Source organism: Berghia stephanieae, chromosome 4 (assembly GCF_034508935.2).
Source record: "Berghia stephanieae isolate SIO BIC M18660-M18661 chromosome 4, UCSD_Bste_1.3, whole genome shotgun sequence".
NCBI lineage: Eukaryota > Metazoa > Mollusca > Gastropoda > Nudibranchia > Aeolidiidae > Berghia > Berghia stephanieae.
The window spans coordinates 40990738-41013237 of record NC_088363.1 but is presented as its reverse complement, the minus strand read 5'-3'; the positions used below and the strand labels follow the sequence as shown (position 1 = coordinate 41013237).

Genomic DNA, 22500 nt, shown 5'->3' with positions numbered 1-22500 from the left:
CCCATTACGGCGTCAACATAATTACCCAGTAGATTTTTGACCAATCAAACCATGGAATTTGTGACACACCTTCACTCATGCTCGGACAAACATAGATGGTTGTTTATAAACAATAAAGTTAATGAATTCGACCTTTCTGTGATCATTGTTATTGTTTTCATACCGCCAAATGGGTAACTAGTTATCACAAGATTTTCTCGATCATATTATTATAAACGTTTAAGTTTACACACAGATTTCAGTGTCGGTTTTATTCATCAAGTGGTATCAAGAACAGTGGGCATTTTACTAAGAAGCATCAATAGTAAAACCGGTGTAGTTAGCTATGTTAACAAATCACTGTCATTGTTTACATTATCTCGACTGTCCGAGAGGCGTGGGTATCTTAGTGTCTATAAGATACATTTCGGGACAAAACCTTTCGGGTCAGTCAACTCTAAAAAAAATAAATAATAAACTGCAGCACAGCACGCAATCATGACGTGCTAAATATTTCTCTGTCGTCCATCTGGTTTTTAAGTATTGTTTAAATGTTTCTTATTATTATTTGTGTTGTTGATTGAAGAAGGGTTTTTAGTCCAAAACGTTCCGTGTTTGTTCTTTTTTTTGTTTTGTTTTTTAAGCTGTTATATTAATTTTTGTTTATTCCTTTGTTTTTATTTTTTTTTCAATCCGGAGTAGGCCGGATTGCTGTGTCTGAAAATAATGCGCCTCTTTTTTTTATCGTGAGAATTGTATTAATACTGCGCGTTTTTCCAAAAATATTCACAACATCCGCCAGCCTGATAAAACGTATCAGCACATAAAACTATGTCGTAACCTTGAACGTTCATAGTCTGATTGATAGAATCCAGTGAGATCTAATCATAGAAATGGCAGACTAAAAACAATAACAAATTTCCTTTTGTCGATGAGGCATGTTAGAATTAGGCATAATATTATTATAGTAAATTGGCACACCGTGAAATTCCTGAACTCGTTCCAAGTTTTCATTGTTTTCTACTAATGGGAAGCAGAAGTCATGACGTCACACCTTAATCGCTTCCGGTTCAAAACTCCTTGGAAGTGTGGAATCAGTCCTCAGGGCAATGGATAAACAATGTATATGTTACATATTGAATCATAAAGTGACATAAATATTTTAGTAGCAGAATGTAGAGCGAGGTTTGAAGATCTTTATTGACAAGCATTTACTTAGGCTAGAAAACCCGGGGGACTGGTTTCACACTTCCAAAGAGATTGGAACCATTATTTTGACATTACATTGTTATTCCCTATTGGAGCTATCTTTATTCAGTTGTTCGTCCAACCGAATCATTGATCACATGGTCGTCGGGCTGTCCAACGAATGGAAAGAAATGATTATTATTACGAGACTCATTTCAGGGGTTGTAACCCGTTTAGCTCTCAAAATCTTTGAAAACGGATAACTGAGAAATGAGAAAGGAAGAAATCGTAATTTAGAGTTTCCCAAAACGAATAATCAGTTATAATTACTTATAATTTTGTTTTCATTGTATCAGGTTTGACCACACAGAAAGATACGGATAATAATTTCACACAAACTCCTAACATTTGTCATTCAACCATGTTTGATCGTAAGAAAGACTAATAATATTTTCACACCAACTCGTAACATTTTTATTCAACCAGATTTGATTGTTTGGAAAGACTAGGATAATAATTTCACACATACTCGTAACATCTTTTATTTAATCAGATTGGATCGTAGGAGAGACTCTAAAAATGTCACAAAAACGTAACATTTCCATTCTATTAGAATTGATCGTACGAAAAGACTCGGATGCCACTCAAACTTATAATATTTTGCATTCTATCAGATTTTATCGCGTGGAAAGTAGTCCTTCTCAGAGTCATTGAGCGCATGGAAAACATCCCGGTTTCTATAGCGTGAAACAAACAATAACAACTGCTTGCTAACCTTTGGATAGTACTTTCTGACAGATCTCACAGATCTCGCTGGGTGGACAGAGGGGATCGAGCTGAGTCCCTTTACGTGTGGAGTGAGTGCTCTACCAACTGAGCTGTCAGAATCTCGAAAAGACTCGGATAACAATCTCACACAAACTTGTACCATTTTTCATTCAACCAGGTTTGATTGTACGCAAAGACTCCGACTACGATAAGACTGTATACGGCGATGCCTTTGATTTTGCCACCTACGTGTTCAACAACCCGGAAACCCGCTCTTCCAAAGCCACCTTGAGGGACAAACTGCTTCTGAACCCCATCATCAGGAACGAGACAGACACTGACAACAACTACAGACTGGGGGAAGCAAGTAAGTCTTTTCTTTTGTTCTCTCTAGAATAGCCTGGTGTCACGTCGCCCAGCAACCGCGGCCATCTTGGTTCTAAACAAAGAAAATCGGTACTTATTATTCTTCATGCTGGTTAGAACTTTTCATATGTCTTGTGATCAGAATGTATAAAAGTCAAAACATAATCATATTTATAATGTTTTTCTCCACTGGATACACTTTTATTCTCGTCGGAGAATATTTCATAAGGGCGTCCGCCATTGTTCCGATAGTTTAGAGTCAGTTACTAAGTTACCATTCGTCATTACGAGGGAAGTGACGTCATGACTGTTGAAGAGTATTGAGCGAGCTGATGATGTGGTTGGTAGTAAATTACTCGCATTCGGATTGGAATGGCAAGAATAAAATTTCAAGGAAGACACATACTTGGCTATTGAGGGGACTTTGGGATTGTATGGTCCGGCAGTAAATGATAGTGTCGAAAAATCCATATAACATAGGCACCGCCTTGTAATGATTTATGGGTTTTTTTCTTTTAAAAAGGAAATGAAATATGAGATATGGCAAAATGTTCGATGTTATGTAGTCTTGTGGTATGACACTCGCTTTCGGATCGGAAGGTCCTAGGTTCGAGCCTTGCTCGGCGCATAGTTGAGTCCATGGAAAAGGCTCTTTACTCACATTCTCTCACCGTACTCAGGTGTAAAATGAGTACCTGGCGGTTAACAGCGTTGTCTCTGTCCGAAAAAAAATGTAATATCGCCTAATAGGCGTCATGTCCCGTCCTACTTGTTAAGTGTTGCTGTTGGCCAGGGATCCCTTGTTAAGTGCTTTGAGCACGTTTAGTGGATATTGCTCTGTATAAAAACTAAAAAAGAATTCAATTTCTAGCAACTAGTTTATCCTGACATAACACCGCTTCGAGACGATGAGTCACGTTTGAACATTTTACCTTTTGAGATTAGAAACTCAGAATCCCTGGAGGCATTCAAAGGCAGGCTAAAGACATTTTACTTTAGAAAATATTTCTTTGATTGATTTTAGATGTATCTCTATGTTGATGGGGTTTTAAATATTGAATATTATGTCTGTATCTAATAGCTGTTGTCATTGTTTAATTAATTATATATATTATACATTTGTAAAGCGTAAAGTTCATATTACAATTAGATGTTGGCTCTATATAAGTGTGCAGTATTATTATTATTATTATTATTATTATTATTATTATTATTATTATTATTATTATTATTATTATTATTATTATTATTATTATTATTATTAATATTATTATTATTATTATATATTATTATTATTATTATTATTATTATTATTATATTATATATTATTATTATTATTATTATTATTATTATTATCATTATTATTATTATTGTTGTTGTTGTTGTTGTTATTGTTATTATTATTATTATTATTATTATTATCATCATCATCATCATCATCATCATCATCATCATCATCATCATCATCATCATCATCATCAAAATCACCATCACCATCATCATCATCATCATCATCATCATCATCATCATCATTATTATTATTATTATTATTATTATTATTATTATTATTATTATTATTATTATATTATGGTTGTTGTTGTTGTTCTTTTCTTCTTCTTCTTCTTCTTCTTCTTATTATTATTATTATTATTATTATATTATTACTATTATTATTATTATTATTATTATTATTATTATTATTATTATTATTATTATTATTATTATTATTATTATTATTATTACTATTATTATTATTATTACTATTATTATTATTATTATTATTATTATTATTATTATTATTATTATTATTATTATTATTATTATTATTATTTATTCGAAGCAGATATTTTTTGTAGAAAATTCTCCCCACATTTCACCCCATTTCGCCCCATTTCCAGTATGTTCTGCAATGACCAAAGATGTCCTGGCGATTCTGGGCAGCAGTCACTCGTCCAGTTTCCACACCATCAGGTCCTATTCGCACGCATTACAGATCCCTTATATCCTGGCTAATTCCCATCGGTCTGGCCACAACGACAGCAAATACCTCTTCGACATCAGTGTGGGTCCGCCGTACACGGAGGCTGTCATGAGAGTGGTGGCCAACGTCACTGCTGGTGGGGATAAAATTTTCTACATCTACGACTCCGATGATGGCAAGTAGCAGCTTTCTAAATCTACCAACCATCAGAGTTTTAAAAAGATTTTTTGAAGATAAAATTAATTGTATCTATTGTGCGGCTATGTGGTTAAGTGGTATGACACTCAATTTCGGTTCGGAAGGTCCTGGGTTCGAGCCTCGCTTGGCGCACAATTGAGTCCTTGAAAAAGGCTCTTTACTCACATTCTCTCACCTTACTCAGGTGTAAAATGAGTACTGGCCGTTAACAGGGTTGTCTCTGTCCGAAAAAATTGTAATATCACCTGACAGGCGTCATGTCAAGTCCTTCATGTTAAGTTTTGCTGTTGTCCAGGAACCCCTTGTAAAGCGCTTTGAGCGCGTTTAGTGGATATTGCGCTATATAAAAGCTCATTTTATTTCAGGCGGTATTGATGGTGACAACAGGAACCACCCTTGCTGTTCAAAGTGAGAAAAACATAACAAAAGTGCCTGAAGAAGGGCTCGATCCGGTAACCTTCCGGGTCGCGCTGCAATGCCTTGTCCACATGATCATGACCATTACCACACCCACCACTACCATCGCAATCATCATCATCATCATCATCATCATCATCATCATCATCATCATCATCATCATCATCGATAACATCAGCGACCAGCAGATGGGTGACAAAATACTTGTCCTGACGTTGCGTACTTGGATAATCCAATTTCACACACCTTACCCCTATCCACTCAAGTGTGAATGAGTACCTTATAGGCAACAATGGATATTGTCACAAGTATCTATTAAATACGATAATACCAGATGAATGTAAAAAAGACGACTTGCACTCGTATTTGATTCGATATGATCTATTTGGGGAAAAGAATAAGCATTATACATCACATTGAGCATGATGAATCCGTGGAAATGTCCTACATAAATACTAATTTTATTTATTCCGCAGGCCTCTTGCGGCTCCAGAAGCTGTACCAATACTTTCAACACGACAATATCACAGAGAGGGCGATTGACGCGTTTCGAATTCGTGACGTGATCAAGTCCTACATCTTGCTGCGTAATCTTGACCACAAAGACATGGAGAACAAAACTATTGTGCTTGATCTGTCCTCGGAACGGGCCTATAATATTGTGCTGGAGAGGGTATGTTGTATATATTTCTGAGGGAACGTATAATATTGTGTTAGAGAGCGTATGTCGTATATTACTTCGGAGATAACGTACAGTATTGTGTTAGAGAGAGGTATATTGAATATTGTATATTATTTCGGAGATAACGTACAGTATTGTGTTAGAGGTGGCATGTTGTATATTATTTCGGAGAGAACGTACAAAGTGGTGTTAGAGGGTGTATGTTGTATATCATTTCGGAGATAATATTATATAATATAATACTATGTTGGAGAAAATATGTCTTATATTATTTCAGAAAGAACATACAATATTATTGTACTGGACAGGGTATAAATGATATAGGATTAAAATACTTTAACAATCATGAGATTTGATATAGAGTGATATTCACTTAACGTTCTCTAAACCCTGCAGGATGGGGACGGGCCATGTCAGAGGAGAAATATCTCTGCTTCACTTGGGATAAATCCCGTCCTCTTTGAGTGTGAAGTGAGTGCTCTATCAATTGAACCGTCGGGACCCCTTCTCGCACTAAGTTCTCTGTATATCAAATTTCCTTTTTTAATCTTGGACACGGGTGTCAAGTAAAACAAAACCCTATCCTGTCGGGGTTTTTTGTTTGTTTGTTTATTTGTTTGTGTGTTTTGTTGTTTATTTTAATTTCGTTTTTTTTCTTTTTGTTTTTTCTTTTTGTTTGTTAATATTGTTGTTGTTTTCTTGGGGGTGGGGGAGGGTTGGATCAAACTCAGAAGACAGCATGACATCTCAAAGAGAATTAATTTGGAAATCTCGATACGTTTTATTGCGTTTTATAACGCTTTCATTAATTATTCCTTTTAATGAAGTATATTCTATTGTACACCATGTCACAATAAAAAGCGCATCCTTTGTAAACGCTGTAACTAACTCCGTCAATTTAACAGATAGATTAATAAAATGAAAACTACACTAAAATCAGCCATGGCAAAAGCTCCATCCTACTCTAGTGAACCAAATAGAAAAAAAGGGGTGGGGGTAGTAATAGAAGGGGGTACGCAATTTGACCGAAGAAGGGAAAGGGGGGGAGGGTGAGATTTTATCAATCTATACAGGTAGGGGGGGGGGGGGTCATGTTTTGGGCATTTTCTAATATTAGGTGATTTGACAGCGAGACGTGATGTATAAAACGGGTTTCTTTCAATCAAATATACTGCTTAGTTGCACTTCTACATTTTTAGGGTTGTTTTTTAAAATTATTATTTAGTCTTTTTAATTTCTTGTTCTTGGTGATGTGTTGTTGTTGTTGTTGTTGTTGTTGTTGTTGTTGTTTCTGTTTTTCCTTTTGGTGAATTTTCACCGGCACATTTCGTGAGTTGAAATTTAAAAGAAAGTGTGTGTGTTTGGAGGGGGGGGGGGGGGGGGGGTGCGCAATTATTCTGAAAAGAAAATAGTCCGGTCCCGTCTCTTTCATAAAATCGGGTAAATTTCAAAAGCTTAACCGGTATAGTAATAGAATGATGGGATGAATATGACAAATACAAATTTCAATCAAATCCTTTAAATGAGCGTGAAAAGTGGAAATAAATCGTAACGTGGGACAGAATGGGTGCAAAATTTCCAACAAAATAAAAATAAAATGACAGGTTTTTGTTATTGCGCGTTATGTCCGTTGATACGAATCTCAAACTTGCAGTGCACCTTTGGCCACAGATAAGGTTTTTTTTTAACCCTGAATTTTCAACGATGTGGTCCTAAAATTGAAAGAGTTGGTGGAAAATTTACGATGCTCTTATTGTGCCGGGCGGTATTTCGTGACAAACAGTGATCAGTGTAATCACTATGGTATAATATTGATGAAATTGCAAGACTTGATTACAATTTACAATCGAATGATCACGTGCACCTATTTGCAGGTCTGATAATCTAATGACATGGTGCGCAATTGATTGTAAAGGACGTATTTTGTACTATTTGAGAGGGTTTTTTTTCAAGACAACAGCTGATGAGCCCATCACAATTGAGATTATCAATCAGACCTGCAAATAAAAACACGTTGCCACTACAACATTCTATTTACAGACTGTTGATAACATTTGTGTTCATAACTCTCAATAAAATTTATAAATAAATTAATTTCATTCAGTTTAAATTATATCATGTAACTCTATAAAATCATCTAAATTTCAGTTTTTAAAAGCCTATGCATTACATAAATTTGACGCATATAAATTTAACACAGTTCTTATACACATTGAAGACCAAGAAAGAAAAGCAGTCATGGTCACAATATTGTAAACTTTGAATTACCCTCTTTATTCGGCACACATCTTAGTTTGATACTACACAGCTGTATTGTACTTTTGGGGAAAGAAGATACACTGTCCACTAATAGTTATTTTCATTGAAATACTGGCTACCATTCGAAAGAGTATTCGTAGTCATATTTAAAATTTCAATTTTCTCATAGCTTGGAAAGCATGACTTTGCATGTTTAACCCTCTTAGTCTTCTTTTTATATCTATTTTTTAAATTCTATTTTTTTCTTCTGTCACCAGATTATTGATGTAGGAATGAACAGAGAGAACTATCATTATATTTTGGCTAACGCAGTAAGTACCCTTCAACAATATAGAAGTGTCTTAATGAAGAATGGACTTGAAATCCTATCGAATATTCTGGTGCTGTTTCGTATCCTGTTCGCAGGGTTCATTTTTCCGACTATGTGGCATGACACTCGCCTTCGGATCGGAAGGTCATGGGTTCGAGTCCCACTCTGAGTGGCGCATAGTTGAGTCCTTGAAAAAGACTCTTTACTCACATTCTCTCATCGTTCTCAAATGTAAAATGAATACCTGAACTAGAACACCGTTGTCATGTCTCGTCTTACATGCTAATTGTTGCTGTTGACTCTGGAACCTTAGAAAACCGCTTTAAGCAAGTTTAGTGGGAAATGCGATATTTAAATGCTCTAGTTAAGAGCAGGTACGGGTAATTGCATATGCCATGAAACATGGGAGAATGCGTTTTCTCGGACATTGTCAGTGGAAAAAAAATCATACGATGCTATATAGTATAATATCCACTTTATGTCATCATTATGGTACTTTACAAGGGGGCGGTCACAAGCCAACATCAACGCGTAACATACTACTGTACTCTGGAAAAAACCCACATTTTAAAATTTGGCCAGAAAACTCGTCCTTCAAATAGCGATCGATTTAAATTATCCTCATCTTGGCAAGAAAAAACTACAAACTATCAAACCTGGGACTTCGAGGAAGGTTTGAGACTTTTTTGGCCAAGATGAGGGTCATTTAAATCAACCGATATTTTAAGGACGTTTTCTGGCCAAATCTTAAAATATGGGTTTTCCAGAATACGGCAGCATACCGGATGAGACATGACGCAAGTGAAGCGTTAATACAATTATTTCGAACAGACGGTTTTGTTATGGGTCGGGTAATCGTCCTACACCTGAATATAGGGAGGACATGTCAGGAGAGAGTCTTTTCCAAGGCTCAACTTACTTCGCCAACAACGGGATTCGAACCCGGAACATGCAGGTCATAAATAATTGAGTGACACATCATCAGCTGATTGACTGACTTATTGCCTTTCGCTTTATAATCAACCGAATGGGTCGCCTCGGCATCTTCTCTAATTTTATTGACGAATGTCTTCCATTGGTCTCTCTCCTCTATAATGGACTGTGGGTCTGGGGGATCTGCAAGAATTATTTATTTTTAATTGAGCTTTATATAGCGCAATATCCACTAAATGTGCTCAAAGCGCTTTACAAGGGGTCCCTGGTCAACAGCAACATTTAACATGTAGGACGGGACACGACATGACGCCTGTTAGGCGATATTACAATTTTTCGAACAAGGACAACGCTGTTAACGGCCAGGTACTCATTTTACACCTGAGTACGGTGAGAGAATATGAGTAAAGAGCCTTTTCTAAGGACACAACTATGCGCCGAGCGCGAGGCTCGAACCCAGGACCTTCCGATCCGAAAGCGAGTGTCATACCACTAGACAACAATATTCCTGCAATCAAATCCATGAGAGGGAGAGCATACTTTACGCAATCAAGTCAAGACAAATAAATATAGAGGCAGACCATTAACAAAAAGTATCCAAATTAATCTCAGAAATAAAGAAGAGAAGATAAATGTATATAACTCTCTCTCTCTCTCTCTCTCTCTCTCTCTCTCTCTCTCTCTCTCTCTCTCTCTCTCTCTCTCGCTCTCTCCCTCTATCTCTCTCTTTCTCTCATTTGTGTGTGTGTGTGTGTGTGTGTGTGTGTGTGTGGGTGTGTGTGTGTGTGTGTATGTGCACGCGCGCGTGTGTTTGTGTGTTCATAATGAGGAAATGCATTTACTATCAAATTCAGTCTCTTGAATGGTGATCAAATTATAATTACAAAACTATCCACATGGGACTGGAATCCAAGTGTTGTGGCGCGTGCTTTTTGGATTTTTGTTTATTAATCGTGTGCTGTTGTAAGTTTTGCTCATTTTAGAAACCACCAAGCCCCCAAAATGTAGTGTTTACACGTGTGTTGTCCTTATTATAGTGCGCACTGTATCCAACATAACTATAATCAGATTTTTTATTAATTGCGCGTGTTTTTCTGTTTAATCTCAGCTGTCCCTCTATCGAAAGTTGTAAAATTATGTGTCAACTTGAATCAATTTGTCTTAACTGAATATAAAGTTTGGACCGCGTTATCAAACAATTGTCTTCCTTAAAGACCTAGAAAACTACTCTAAAACAGCTGTCAAAAATTAGAGATTTTACACTGTTAAATATGTAAACAAGTTCCGCACCACAAAGAGATGAATTCATCGTATTTCCAAAACATCATTCGTCATTCATATTCAGATACTGTATGCATATTGTTTAAATTTCAATTAACCGAATATTCCACTTTAACGAATTATTTTTAAATGGATAAAACGGAAAATTCATAATTTTGATAATGTAAATCATCTTTGAGTTCCGATCCTTACTCGTAATCGATTTAAAAATAGCTGTAATAAGCGAAATCATTTCCCATTGTTTTAAAATCATGAAAAAAAAACAACTTTTTAATTAAGACAAATTGATTCAGAGGTTCGTACAAACTTTTGCAGCTGTACATTTAGGGACAGCTGAGAAAAAGAAGAAAAACACGCGCCACTTATTAAAAATCTATGGCAAAAGCATTTCCCAAATACTTAGGAATCAATATACAATTATATGATATTAATACAATAAGTATCAGTATTTTTTTAAAAAACTCCTTTTCAATTTCATATTTCAGGATGCATTGGATCTAAATCTACATCAAGATTTCTTTTCCCAGTTTCTGTACGGCGGAGTGAAGATCACAGGCTTCCGCCTGGTCGATAACAACACGAACATTTACAAGAAATGGGAGCAAATCTGGAGGCAAAGCCAGAACTTTCCTGGATTATTTCCCTTGAAGGTAGGCTAGGAAAACAGGTTAAGAATGGAAAAGATTTTTTTCACCATGTTGTGTACACAAATTCAACAATTTATTAGATCTTACCTCTTGAGCTTGAGCTTTTAAAAAAACCTTGAGCTTTCATATAGAGCAATATCCACTAAACGTGCTCAAAGCGCTTTACAAGGGGCCCTTGATCAACAGCAACACGTAACTTGTAGAACGAGACATGACGCCTGTTAAGCGATGTTTCAATTTTTTTTCGGACAGAGACAACACTGTTAAACCTCTCCTTACCAGCCATTTTAAAGATTTCCCCCAAAACTTCATACCCAACTAACACAAAATAGATTTTTTATCACTCAAACATAATAGCAGTAAAATTCTTGCGATACATAATTTCTGAAGCAAAACACGCTCTACAACCCACTGTTCGTTTTATTTAAATTTTATGATGTAAAAAAAGAAATTTGAATAAGAAAAATGTTGGTTGAATGTGACGATTTTCCTGTAGTTGGTAAGGAGAAGGTAAACGGTCAGGTACTCATTTTACACCTGAGTACGGTACGAGAATGTGAGTAAAGAGCCTTTTCTAAGGACTCAACTATGCGCCAAGCGAGGCTGGAACCCAGGACCTTCCGATTCGAAAGTGAGTGTCATGCCACAAGACCACATAGCCACACCTCTATGGTGTTGATTTTAAATAGTCTCACGTGTGCCTATAACATACAATGAAAGTGTATCCTGTAAAACGCTGTAACTGTCAATTTAAAATAACTAAAATATCAGTCAATTTAAAATATAAAATAACCAAACTGAAACAAAACTAAAAATAAATCAACCCATTTATAATATAAAATAACCAAACTGAAACAAAAACTAAAAAGAAAAAAAACTATGGCAAAAAGCTCTTTGACAAATTCCAAAAACGTAACTGTTTGGATAGCAGAATGGTGAGGAAAATATGGCAGCTAAACAATTCAATAAAATACCTAAATACCCGTGAAGACTGCAATAATTCGTAACGTGGATGTGAATGGATGCACAAATTTCCACATTAGTGGGTTTGTTTTTTTTTTACTCATTTCTTAGGATTCTATCGCTTCGTGTTGGTTGCGATAAAGAGATAAAAGTCTAAACCTCGCAATGCTTCTTTAGCCACAGAAAATGTTTTGGTTGTTTTGGGGTTTTTTTGGGGGTTTTTTTTTTTTTTTTGTTTTTTTTTTTTGTTTTTTTGTGTTTTTTTTTTTTTGGGGGGGGGGTTGGGTTTTTTTTGTGTTTTTTTTTTTTTTTGTTTTCCAAATTTCAATCGTGTGATCCTAATATTGAGAGAGGTTTCGACAATTTCCCCGACTCGCTTTTTGTACTAGTTATGAAATCTCACGAATTATAAAATCTATTCAATTTAAGTTCAAAATATTTTGGTTCCTGTACCAAAGGATAATATAAAAGACATACTGGCGTATCTACACTAACCATTCACCTTTTTTTCATTTCGTCCAGAATTTCTTTGGTTTAAAACAACACAAAAAACGAGCATTTATATCACGTACTATCCACTAAAAGGGCACAAAGCGTTTTACAAGGAGTCCCAGGTCAACTGCAACACTTAACATGTAGGGCAAAAATTGACGCCTGTAAGGCGATGTTGCCATTTTGGTTCGACGCTGTTAATGGTCAGATATTCATTTTATATCCAAATACGGCGAGACATTGTTAGTGAAAAGTCTTTTTTCACGGACTCAACTTTGCGCCGCTCAGACCGGGACTCAACATACGGACCTACCGATCTGAGGTCAAGTGTCATACCACATACCACAAAGCCACTTGAAATGCTAATGAATCAAGAAGTCCTCAACTTATCAAATTCTTAAACCAGAGACTTCCAAGAAAAGGGATAAGTGTGTTTTATTATTATGTGGAAGTGTGGAATAATAATTGCATTGTCTCCAATGGGTGTTTTGTTGTTGTTATTTAAATCCTTTTAGACTGGCTCCGCTTTGATGATTGATTCAGTTCAGGCCGTCTACGAAGCCTTGAGGATGGTTGAGGACAAACTCTTCACGTCTCAGAGAATGCACCCCCAAGGTCACAGTAACAGCCATAATATATGCAGACAGCCCTCGAGGCCGATACCAAGTGTGGGGGCTGCCATTACAAATGCTCTTAGAAAGGTAATCCATTATGAAAACTCGTTCATGAAACTTGAGAGCGGAGATTGTTTCGAGATGAGTTTTTAAAAGTTTATCTGATACTATGTAAAACAGTAGAAAGATTTAAAAGGATTTATATATATATATAAAAACCGGATGATTTTTCTCTTGTATTTTTCTATCCTGCCTTGTCTGGCACTGTTCCACACATACTTTTTCAGATTTTTATCTTATACTAGTGCCTGCTCTCTTATTTGTCACTTTGATATATTTTTTACAATCCCAGGTTCAGTTTGAAGGTTTGACAGGAAAAGTTGCTTTGAAAGGTGGAAAGAGATCCAGCTACAAGATCGATGTTTTCAACATGCAATACAGACAAAGGATGGAAAAGGTAAATAGCTCAAGCCGATAAGTTCTTATTTGCAGTTCTGATAACCCAAGTCCATGTGATGGAATCGCTTTCAAACCAACACAAAATATTGTCATAGGTTTTAGACCTTTTGACAAGTCCCGGGTTTGAGAGTTCTTGACAAGATGAGACAAGTCCTATATTTGATTGTTTTTGACAAGATTTGGGTCATTTGGGACGAGTTTTGTTTTTGTTTTTTGTTGTTTGTTTTTTTTGCCAAAATTTTAAATGTACATGCTTTTTTTTCAGATACTGCAGATATGTTGAAGTGACCTTATTAGAGTTACTTGTGTTTCTCTAAAGACAAAAGTGGAATTGGAAGTCCTAAGTGTGGTTGGATGAAGGTGTCTTTCATCCCGAAACGGTCCATATTGTTATGTTGACTTTGTTCAATCATTTATCATAATTGTGTTTGCTTCTCCAACAGATTGAGACTTGGTACGAGTCAGACCTCACTATCGACTCCTTCAAGACCAATGACTCTGAGCTGATGATGCCTAACGTTACACAGAGAGTCACAACTTTACTGGTATGAGCCAACGTGTAATATATGCAGGTCTGACATCCGAACCCACTTATGGGCCTAGTTTAACATTGTTGTAACGGACAATATTTTGCGTCATTTTTAAAAATTTCCATTACAACAATGAACCCATAAGGAATTGGGTTATCAGGCCTGCAAATAAGTGCACGTCGGTATGAGCATATAAAATAAATGAAATGAAATAAGTTATTTTTATTGATGATGACTTTAAAACTTTTGCCCATGACAGATGACCTTTTAGAGAATTAGTGAAATGAGCACGAGATTCCTCCAGAACGGCCTTGACACGCTTATAAAATGGACCGAACAATGACAAATGACGCCTTTTCATCTTACTTGATATAAAGTGATATATATTTCATAATAACTATATAATACGTAATATTGATAAGTAATTTGGTCATAGAACCAAACTAGAAGATTCGCTGTATTCATATTATTTATTATATTATCACTACTCAAACCAGGTGGCACCATTTGTGATGAAAAAAGAGAAGACGAATGGTGAACCAGCTGTGGGGCCAGACTCTAACCTAGAAGGTTTCTGCATTGACCTGATAGAAAAACTGTCTCGCATGGAGGGGTTTGAGTACAAGGTCTATCTGACCAACGACTACGGAGAATACAATGCGTCTACTGGAGAGTGGAACGGGATGATTGGGCAACTCATCCAAAAGGTAAACATTGGTACTTAAAATTCCCCATCATCATGGTACTGTATTAGGGACTCGATGGGCTTAATGACTCTAAAAGACTACTTACGCACGCGCGCGCCCATCATCATAGTGAAAATCATTCATCCTGTTTGACCAAAACAATAATAATAATAATAATAATAATAATAATAATAATAATAATAATAATAATAATAATAATAATAATAATAATAATAATAATATAATAATAATAATAATAATAATAATATAATAATAATAATAATAATAATAATTTTAGCCCCCTACCCCCCCCCCCCCCAATAAAATAAAACAGTGGGTATCCAAAGATTGATTTGTTGATTTTAAAAAGAATATTTGGGCCCAACAAAATTAGAAATGTATCTTCTAGAGAAAGGAATGATTGCGATGAGCAACCCCACAACTAAAAGAAGACACAGATTTAGATGACTGTTTAAATCTATTTATTTATTTATTTATCTATCTGTCTATCTATTTACATCAAATTGTTATCCTTCACTATTAAGGAACGAGACATGGCCGTTGCTCCTTTGACCATCACAGAAGAAAGAGAAAGGGTGGTAGATTTCTCCAAACCCTTTATGAACACGGGGATATCCATCATGATCAAGAAACCAGAGAAGGTCAAGCCTGGCGTGTTCTCCTTCATGGACCCTCTGGACAGTAAAGTCTGGTGCTGTATCGCCATCGGGTTTCTAGCTGTCAGTTTTGTGCTTTTCTTTGTCGGAAGATTCAGGTTAGTTTGTTTGTATAGAGAAGCTCTGTCCGAAACGGAAATTAACTCTTCTTCTCCTCCTCCTTTTCCTCCTCCTCCTTTTCCTCCTCCTCCTCCCCCCCCCTCCTCCTCCTCTTCCTCCTCCTCCTCCTCTTCCTCCTCCTCCTCTTCCTCCTCCTCATCCTCCTCCTTCTCCTTCTTCTTCTTCTTCTTCTTCTTCTTCTTCTTCTTCTTCTTCTTCTTCTTCTTCTTCTTCTTCTTCTTCTTCTTCTTCTTCTTCTGATAGACAATTCTAATAGAAGATGGGTGGAAGGAAATGAGGTGGGCGGGAGTTTGATCCTGATTGGGGTATTCTTCACCGTTTTGTCGTTGTGTAAGATGCGTTACACAAACTACTCCTCTAGACTTTGGTGTGAGTGAATACTCTGCGAATGGGAGTGAAGAATGTCTTAAGAGTGCTAACACAATAATTAAGATAAACATGAAGCTCTTGGTGTATGAAATCAAAATATAGTTCCATCTTGCTTCTAAGATTAAAATGTTAATCTTTTAAAGCTTGTTGGGCATGATAATCCATGGTAATACGCTACAAAAATGGTCAAATAGCTATTTTATAATAATAATAATATAATAATAATAATAATAATAATAATAATAATAATAATAATAATAATAATAATAATAATAATAATATATTATTATTATTATTATTATTATTATTATTATTATTATTATTAATTATTATTATTATTATTATTATTATTATTATTATTATTATCATATTATTATCATTATTATATTATTATTATTATATTATTATTATTATTATTATTATTATTATTATTATTTTTATTATATTATTATTATTACTTATTATTATTATTATATTATTATTATTATTATTATTATTATTATTATTATTATTATTATTATTATTATTATTATTATTATTATTATTATGACTATTATTATTATTATCATCATCATCCCCATCATCGTCATCAATATTATTATTATTATTATTATTATTATTATTATTATTATTATTATTATTATCATCATCATCATCATCATCATCATCATTTACAATTTTTTTTAAATTTGCCTCCTTTCTGCTATGCCGCTTTGATTTCTTTTCCCCAGCCCTTACGAGTGGAATGTTGTAGAAGACTTCAAGGAGAGGACCGCTACCACTATATTCTCTATATCAAACACTCTTTGGTTTTCACTAGGGGCCCTCATGCAGCAGGGATCTGATATATCGCCAAGGTTGGGCCCCATATTGTCAGGCACACACAATACGATAAAAGTGACTCCCTTTCTCTTGCTTAACAATGGTCGATCGGTCTAGTAATGTTGTTATTATGGAAATGCTTATTATCCTGGGTTTGCCCAAATAACGGGACTGATTATATCTTATTTAAAGTTAAATATAGGAGTTATCCTTTAAACGTCTGATAAAATGGATGATATGGGTTTAGGTAAAATACTCACATCTACCAGTCGGATATAACGGACCGACACACAAATCTATGTGTAACCTTCTAACGTTTATAGTCTGACTGATATAATTTAGTGAGAATTAAAATGGCTGTCTAAAAACAATAGAAAAGAGCTGAGTGATGTCAATATTGCATAATCTGAAATAAGTAACATTTATATACCATTTTTACACATCTTTGAAGATAACATAGGTATTCATATGGCAATGTAAAATCAGAATTAACAATTATAGATCACTGAATACATTGAAAATTGTTCCTGATTAAATCTTAAGTGTACAAACGAAGAAATTAATTCTAGATAAATCTCAGAGGTTCCCGTTCGTTCGGTTTTTTAGGGCATTCGTATCACAAGCAAAGGAACTGTCAATTGTTCCTGATTAAATCTTAAGTGTACAAACGAAGAAATTAACTCTAGATAAATCTCAGAGGTTCCCGTTAGTTCGGATTTTTAGGCCATTCGTATCACAACAAAGGAACTGTCAATTGTTCCTGATTAAATCTTAAGTGTACAAACGAAGAAATTAACTCTAGATAAATCTCAGAGGTTCCCGTTAGTTCAGTTTGTAGGGCATTCGTATCACAAGCAAAGGAACTGTCAATTGTTCCTGATTAAATCTTAAGTATACAGAGGTGATAATATAACGAAGAAAAAAAAATAACCATAAATAAATCTCAAAGGTTCCGTCAGTTCTCGGTTGATGGAGCATACGTATCACACGCAAAGGAACTCTCGAGTATTCAAGATTAAATCTTGAGTATACAGAGGTAATAATATAATGAAAAAAGCAATCCTAGATAAATCTTAGAGAGTCACGATAGTTCAGTTGGTAGAGTCATCCGTATCACACGCAAAGAACTGCCAATCCTGAGTGAGGTCAAGATTTTTTTCTGACTCGCCTGTCCACCGAGAAGTGATTGGGTAGTCAGGTTTGTTAACGTCCTATCCTAATTATAACAAGCAATTGCAATTATATGTTTCACGCGATAGAAACCGGGATAAACTCTGATTCCATGGATTTAATGGCTCTCAAGAACTACTTTTTAAATCTCAGACATAGTAACTCTGTCAAATTATTCACCATTTAAAAACGTGTATGGGATATTATTCCCTTCCTCTCTATATTGAAACAAAAGTTGAGTTAGACGTCTATAGATAACGCTTTATTGATAAACACCTTTTTAACAAATGTTTTCACACCCAAAAATGAATTTGATGTGCATTTATTATACACAAATTATGATTATTGTAAACAAAATGAAATTTGACAAGATTTATTACTTAGATACAAACTTTTGGTCGTACAATACAAACGATCAGTGTATTGTGTCAAGTATTCCGTATAATAAAGAGAAAATTGAAGTAATATTTTAAGATAAAGTTAGTACCATCGACCAACGAATAAAGAAAGGGTATCACTTTGTGCCAAAAATACCCTTAGCACATTCTATCAAAATCAGAGGTATATGAGGCCTTTGTAAATTCCATGGGTTTGGGAGATTTGATATGGCAAAAATAGAATAAATGGCAAATGACACTTTTGATACTTCTGAATCTCAGTTTTGATAAAGTGGAAATTTTGAGGGAGCAGGGAGATGGGAGCAGTAATGTTCTGAAACCAAAGAAATTACGAGTAACAGTATCTGAGATAAGCTTTCTATCTGAAAACTAATATAACAACCGTGATATTTGTTTTACAGTAATTCTATAAATTTTGTAGCTCTCATTCCATTACTATACTGCCCTTATTTTAATCAGATTTATTTTATATCAGTTCGATTTTCTAGTTCATCAGATTTTAAAAATATTTTTTTTATAATATTCATCTCGAGTTATCGCACTTTGTTTATTCTTTTTTTTTATTACTAAGCCTGTGTAAAATTTTCCATTTTTTACATAACTTTTTAATCAAGATCCTGTACGTGTCTGTCGTTTTTAACCTGCATGAGTATTTTGATAGAATGTGCTACTAACGGGTTAAATTATTACGGGTCTTATCGAATAACTTACTCTTTACTTAACCAAGCTTTTTAACTTAACTTTCTACTACAATCTTGATGATATATCAATTTCTGGTTGCATGTACTGATTTTTATGTTTATATTTCAAACTGGCTTTCTTTTTTTTAATTACTATTTCAGGTGAGTATGTTTATTATAATTGAGTATTATATTATTTGGGTTCATTTTTAACAGCTTTTTTACACTTATGAACTAACTAATTTGTCACTAATCAATGCTTAAGATGTATTTAGAATTGAATATGTTAATGAAGAATGGACGTTTTTGGAAATTAGAGTATTATATTTAGCGATAAATTATCATCAAAATGTACATCATTGGTTGCAAAGGCGTTCAAATTCTTAAGAATGGGAAATAAAGAGAGGCCGAAATTAAAGTTTTATGTAAAACAAATGTATAAAGTCATGTTGGTAATGAGAATTAACTTTGAATGGATAAAAAAATATATGTCTAGAGTGCATAACTTGTTGAGATAGGTGATATATGTATTTTATTGTGGCTCACGAAATGTGTGCGCCTTACTCACCTAAAGAATATTTTCCTCTCGTTTTGTTATCTTGAAATCAACAAGTGACGTGATGTACAAGAAATGTTATGCACATTTACAACAATGTATATTTGAATATTTAATGAGAGAGGACACTGTTATGTATAATTTAACTACAACCGTCTCTGTCCTTTGATAGAAGCTCATAATTACATTTAAAATAGTCTTACAAATTACCAGATATTAAGTTGTGATGTATATTTGAAAAAAAAACAACTAAGAATATAGTTGGAAGATTATAGAAAGAAGGGCTTTAGTTGCCTTTTCAACTGTAATTGTATTGAAAAGTGTGTTAAAAATGATAGATTTATCCAGAGAGAGAGAGAGAGAGAGAGAGAGAGAGAGAGAGAGAGAGAGAGAGAGGAGAGAAGCATTTTTTTCAGATAATATGACTTTTGCAAAATACAATTTTATGACGCCATGGAAACTGCTTTTCACACACACACACACACACACACACACACACACACATATATATATATATATATATATATATATATATATATATATATGTGTGTGTGTGTGTATGTGTGTACGTGTGTGTGTGTGTGTGTGTGTGTGTGATTAAGAGTGCTCAAACTACGAATGTAGTGATCTTAGCATGATTTGCAAGGACTAAGGCCAAATACTGTTTTGTCAAAAGCGTGGTCAACAAATACTTAGGTCTATGTTGTCTGAAAACAAAGTAGCGTATAGATATAGATATACAATCTATAGACATTAATGTTTTGGCGAATCACGTGTGTATGTGTGTGTGTTTGTGTGTGTATTTTGTGTGTTTATGTGTGTGTGTGTCTGTGTGTGTGAATTAAAGAAGTATTTTATATGTTCAACTCAACAGACTTTGCAACTTTGAAAGAAAAGGCTGTTGGTTGAAATTATACGTGAGCTTTTTATATAGGGCAATATCCACTAAACGTGATCAAAGCGCTTTACAAGGAGTTGCTAGCCAACAGCAACTCTTAACATGAAGGACGAGTTGTCACGCCTGTTCGGGGGAAAATTTCATTTTCTTTTACATAGACAACGCTGTTAACGGCCAGATACTCATTATATAGCACGGTAATAAAATGGGAGTAAAGAGCCTTTTCCAAGGACTCAACCATTCGCCGCTCAGAGTGGGACTCGATCCAATGACCTTCCGAACTAAAGGCGAGGCGAGTGTCAAACCACAAGTCCATGATATCATCAAGTGCCAGGCCTGTTGCAGACATCGGCGATCATGTCCCTCCAACCATATCTGTCCATGATATATCCGCACATAAAGGTAAGTACAGCAGATAACCAACCTTTACACTTTCCTCTAGATCATTCTCAGGGAGAGTGGTGGGGTCCGCCTGGTGGTTCTTCACCCTCATTATCATCTCGTCCTACACGGCCAATCTTGCTGCCTTCTTGACCATTGAGAAGCTGGTGGCTCCCATCAACTCAGCGGATGATCTGGTCAACCATCCCACCATCAAGTATGGCACCAAGAAAACTGGAACGTCGTGGAGATTTTTCCAGGTCATTGACTCTTGAATCGATTTCGAAACAAATATGTTCTTTTGTTTTTAAAAAAAATAGGGACTGGGCGTCAAAATTGTTCGTACAGCCCATGTTACAGTTTTGCCAACGAGCACAAAATTATTGGCAAATCTAAAAATTATAAAACTATTTTTACAGAGTTATTTTACGCCTAACTTGCAAACCTTTTATAAATTAAAGGTAATTCTATTACATATTCACTCAAATGATTATTTATAAAATCTACTAGAGCATTCCCCGTGTGATGTCTGGGGTCCTTCAACAGGGAGGATTCAAGAATAGCCCAACGCCAAGCCAGCGGGTCGTAAAAGGCGACTAATGGTGTGTGGCTTTCCCTTTTTGAGTCACCTGGTCCTTCAGGTTGGGGGTTGTCGAAGGGTTAACACTCATTCCGTAAAACTCAAATTGTTTCAGAAACACAGGCTGACAAATCAAATCCTTTTTTAGCTTGGGCTTTATCTAAGGATAAAGAAAGATGGAAACTGTTTGTCTGTGACCTATACCCTGACCCAAGTTGAAAAAAGGCAATGATGATGTTGATGACTAGAGCATAATGATTGGCCATTTGATGTTGGGAATCGCCATCTGGCCGCCAATTACCAAATTAAGTTGCGCGAACCTACATACTTAATTTATGATCGTTGATTGCTCAAAAGATTCGTCTCGATTTATATTAATTTCTACGGCACAATAGTACAATTATTAAAATAGATGAGTGCATGTTCGGAAATAGCCTAAATATCCCCGCAAATGTTGTGGTTTCTCCACTAATATGAATAAGATGAAAGTAACTTTTCGGATCCAAAAGGTTAATAGAAAAGTCGTGACATCAATCCTTCTAATCGTTTCGTTCCCAACAGATTGGAAGAGTGCATGTAACCAGTCCTTCGGAGTACTACTAATGCATAGGTTACATAAAGGTGGCATAGCTATTTCAGTAGCAGGATGTCAGGATGTATAGGCAGATTCTTAGGATTAAGGGACGTAAAATACTGATAATAATCTTTATTGACGACCGGTATTTTCTTAGTCTAGAAAATAAGATACCATCACTCTGAAACCAGAAGATCAATTACACAAGGTATGTATCCATACCTTCGGAAGAATGGTTTTACATAGAAATAACTTTTTAAAACTTGAGCAGTTCTATAGAGCAATATCCACTAACGTGCGTAAAGCGCTTTACTGGGTGTCCCTCGTCAAAAGCAACGCTTAACATGTTGGACAATATATGATGCCTGTTAGGCGGCATTACGATTTTTTTTTTTGACAGAAACAACGCTGTTAATGGTCAGGTATTCATTTTACACCTGGACGAGGTAAGCCAATTTGAGTAAATAGCCTTTTCCAAGGACTCAACTATGCAGGACTCGAATCCTGTGTCTTCCGGTCCGA

General features: G+C 35.2%; 1 protein-coding gene across 1 annotated transcript in view; it reads left to right on the top strand.

Moving 5' to 3' along the window:
• LOC144970588 (glutamate receptor 2-like) overlaps window positions 1-22500 on the top strand; it is a 71209-nt gene that overhangs the window by 35357 nt on the left and 13352 nt on the right. The window contains exons 3-14 of the mRNA XM_078910365.1: window positions 2114-2302; window positions 4200-4457; window positions 5374-5570; window positions 8096-8149; window positions 10848-11012; window positions 12980-13165; window positions 13431-13535; window positions 13981-14082; window positions 14565-14774; window positions 15299-15528; window positions 16651-16776; window positions 20886-21084. Coding sequence (XP_078766491.1) covers window positions 2114-2302; window positions 4200-4457; window positions 5374-5570; window positions 8096-8149; window positions 10848-11012; window positions 12980-13165; window positions 13431-13535; window positions 13981-14082; window positions 14565-14774; window positions 15299-15528; window positions 16651-16776; window positions 20886-21084 — 2021 coding nt within the window. The remainder of the gene's footprint in view (window positions 1-2113; window positions 2303-4199; window positions 4458-5373; window positions 5571-8095; window positions 8150-10847; window positions 11013-12979; window positions 13166-13430; window positions 13536-13980; window positions 14083-14564; window positions 14775-15298; window positions 15529-16650; window positions 16777-20885; window positions 21085-22500) is intronic.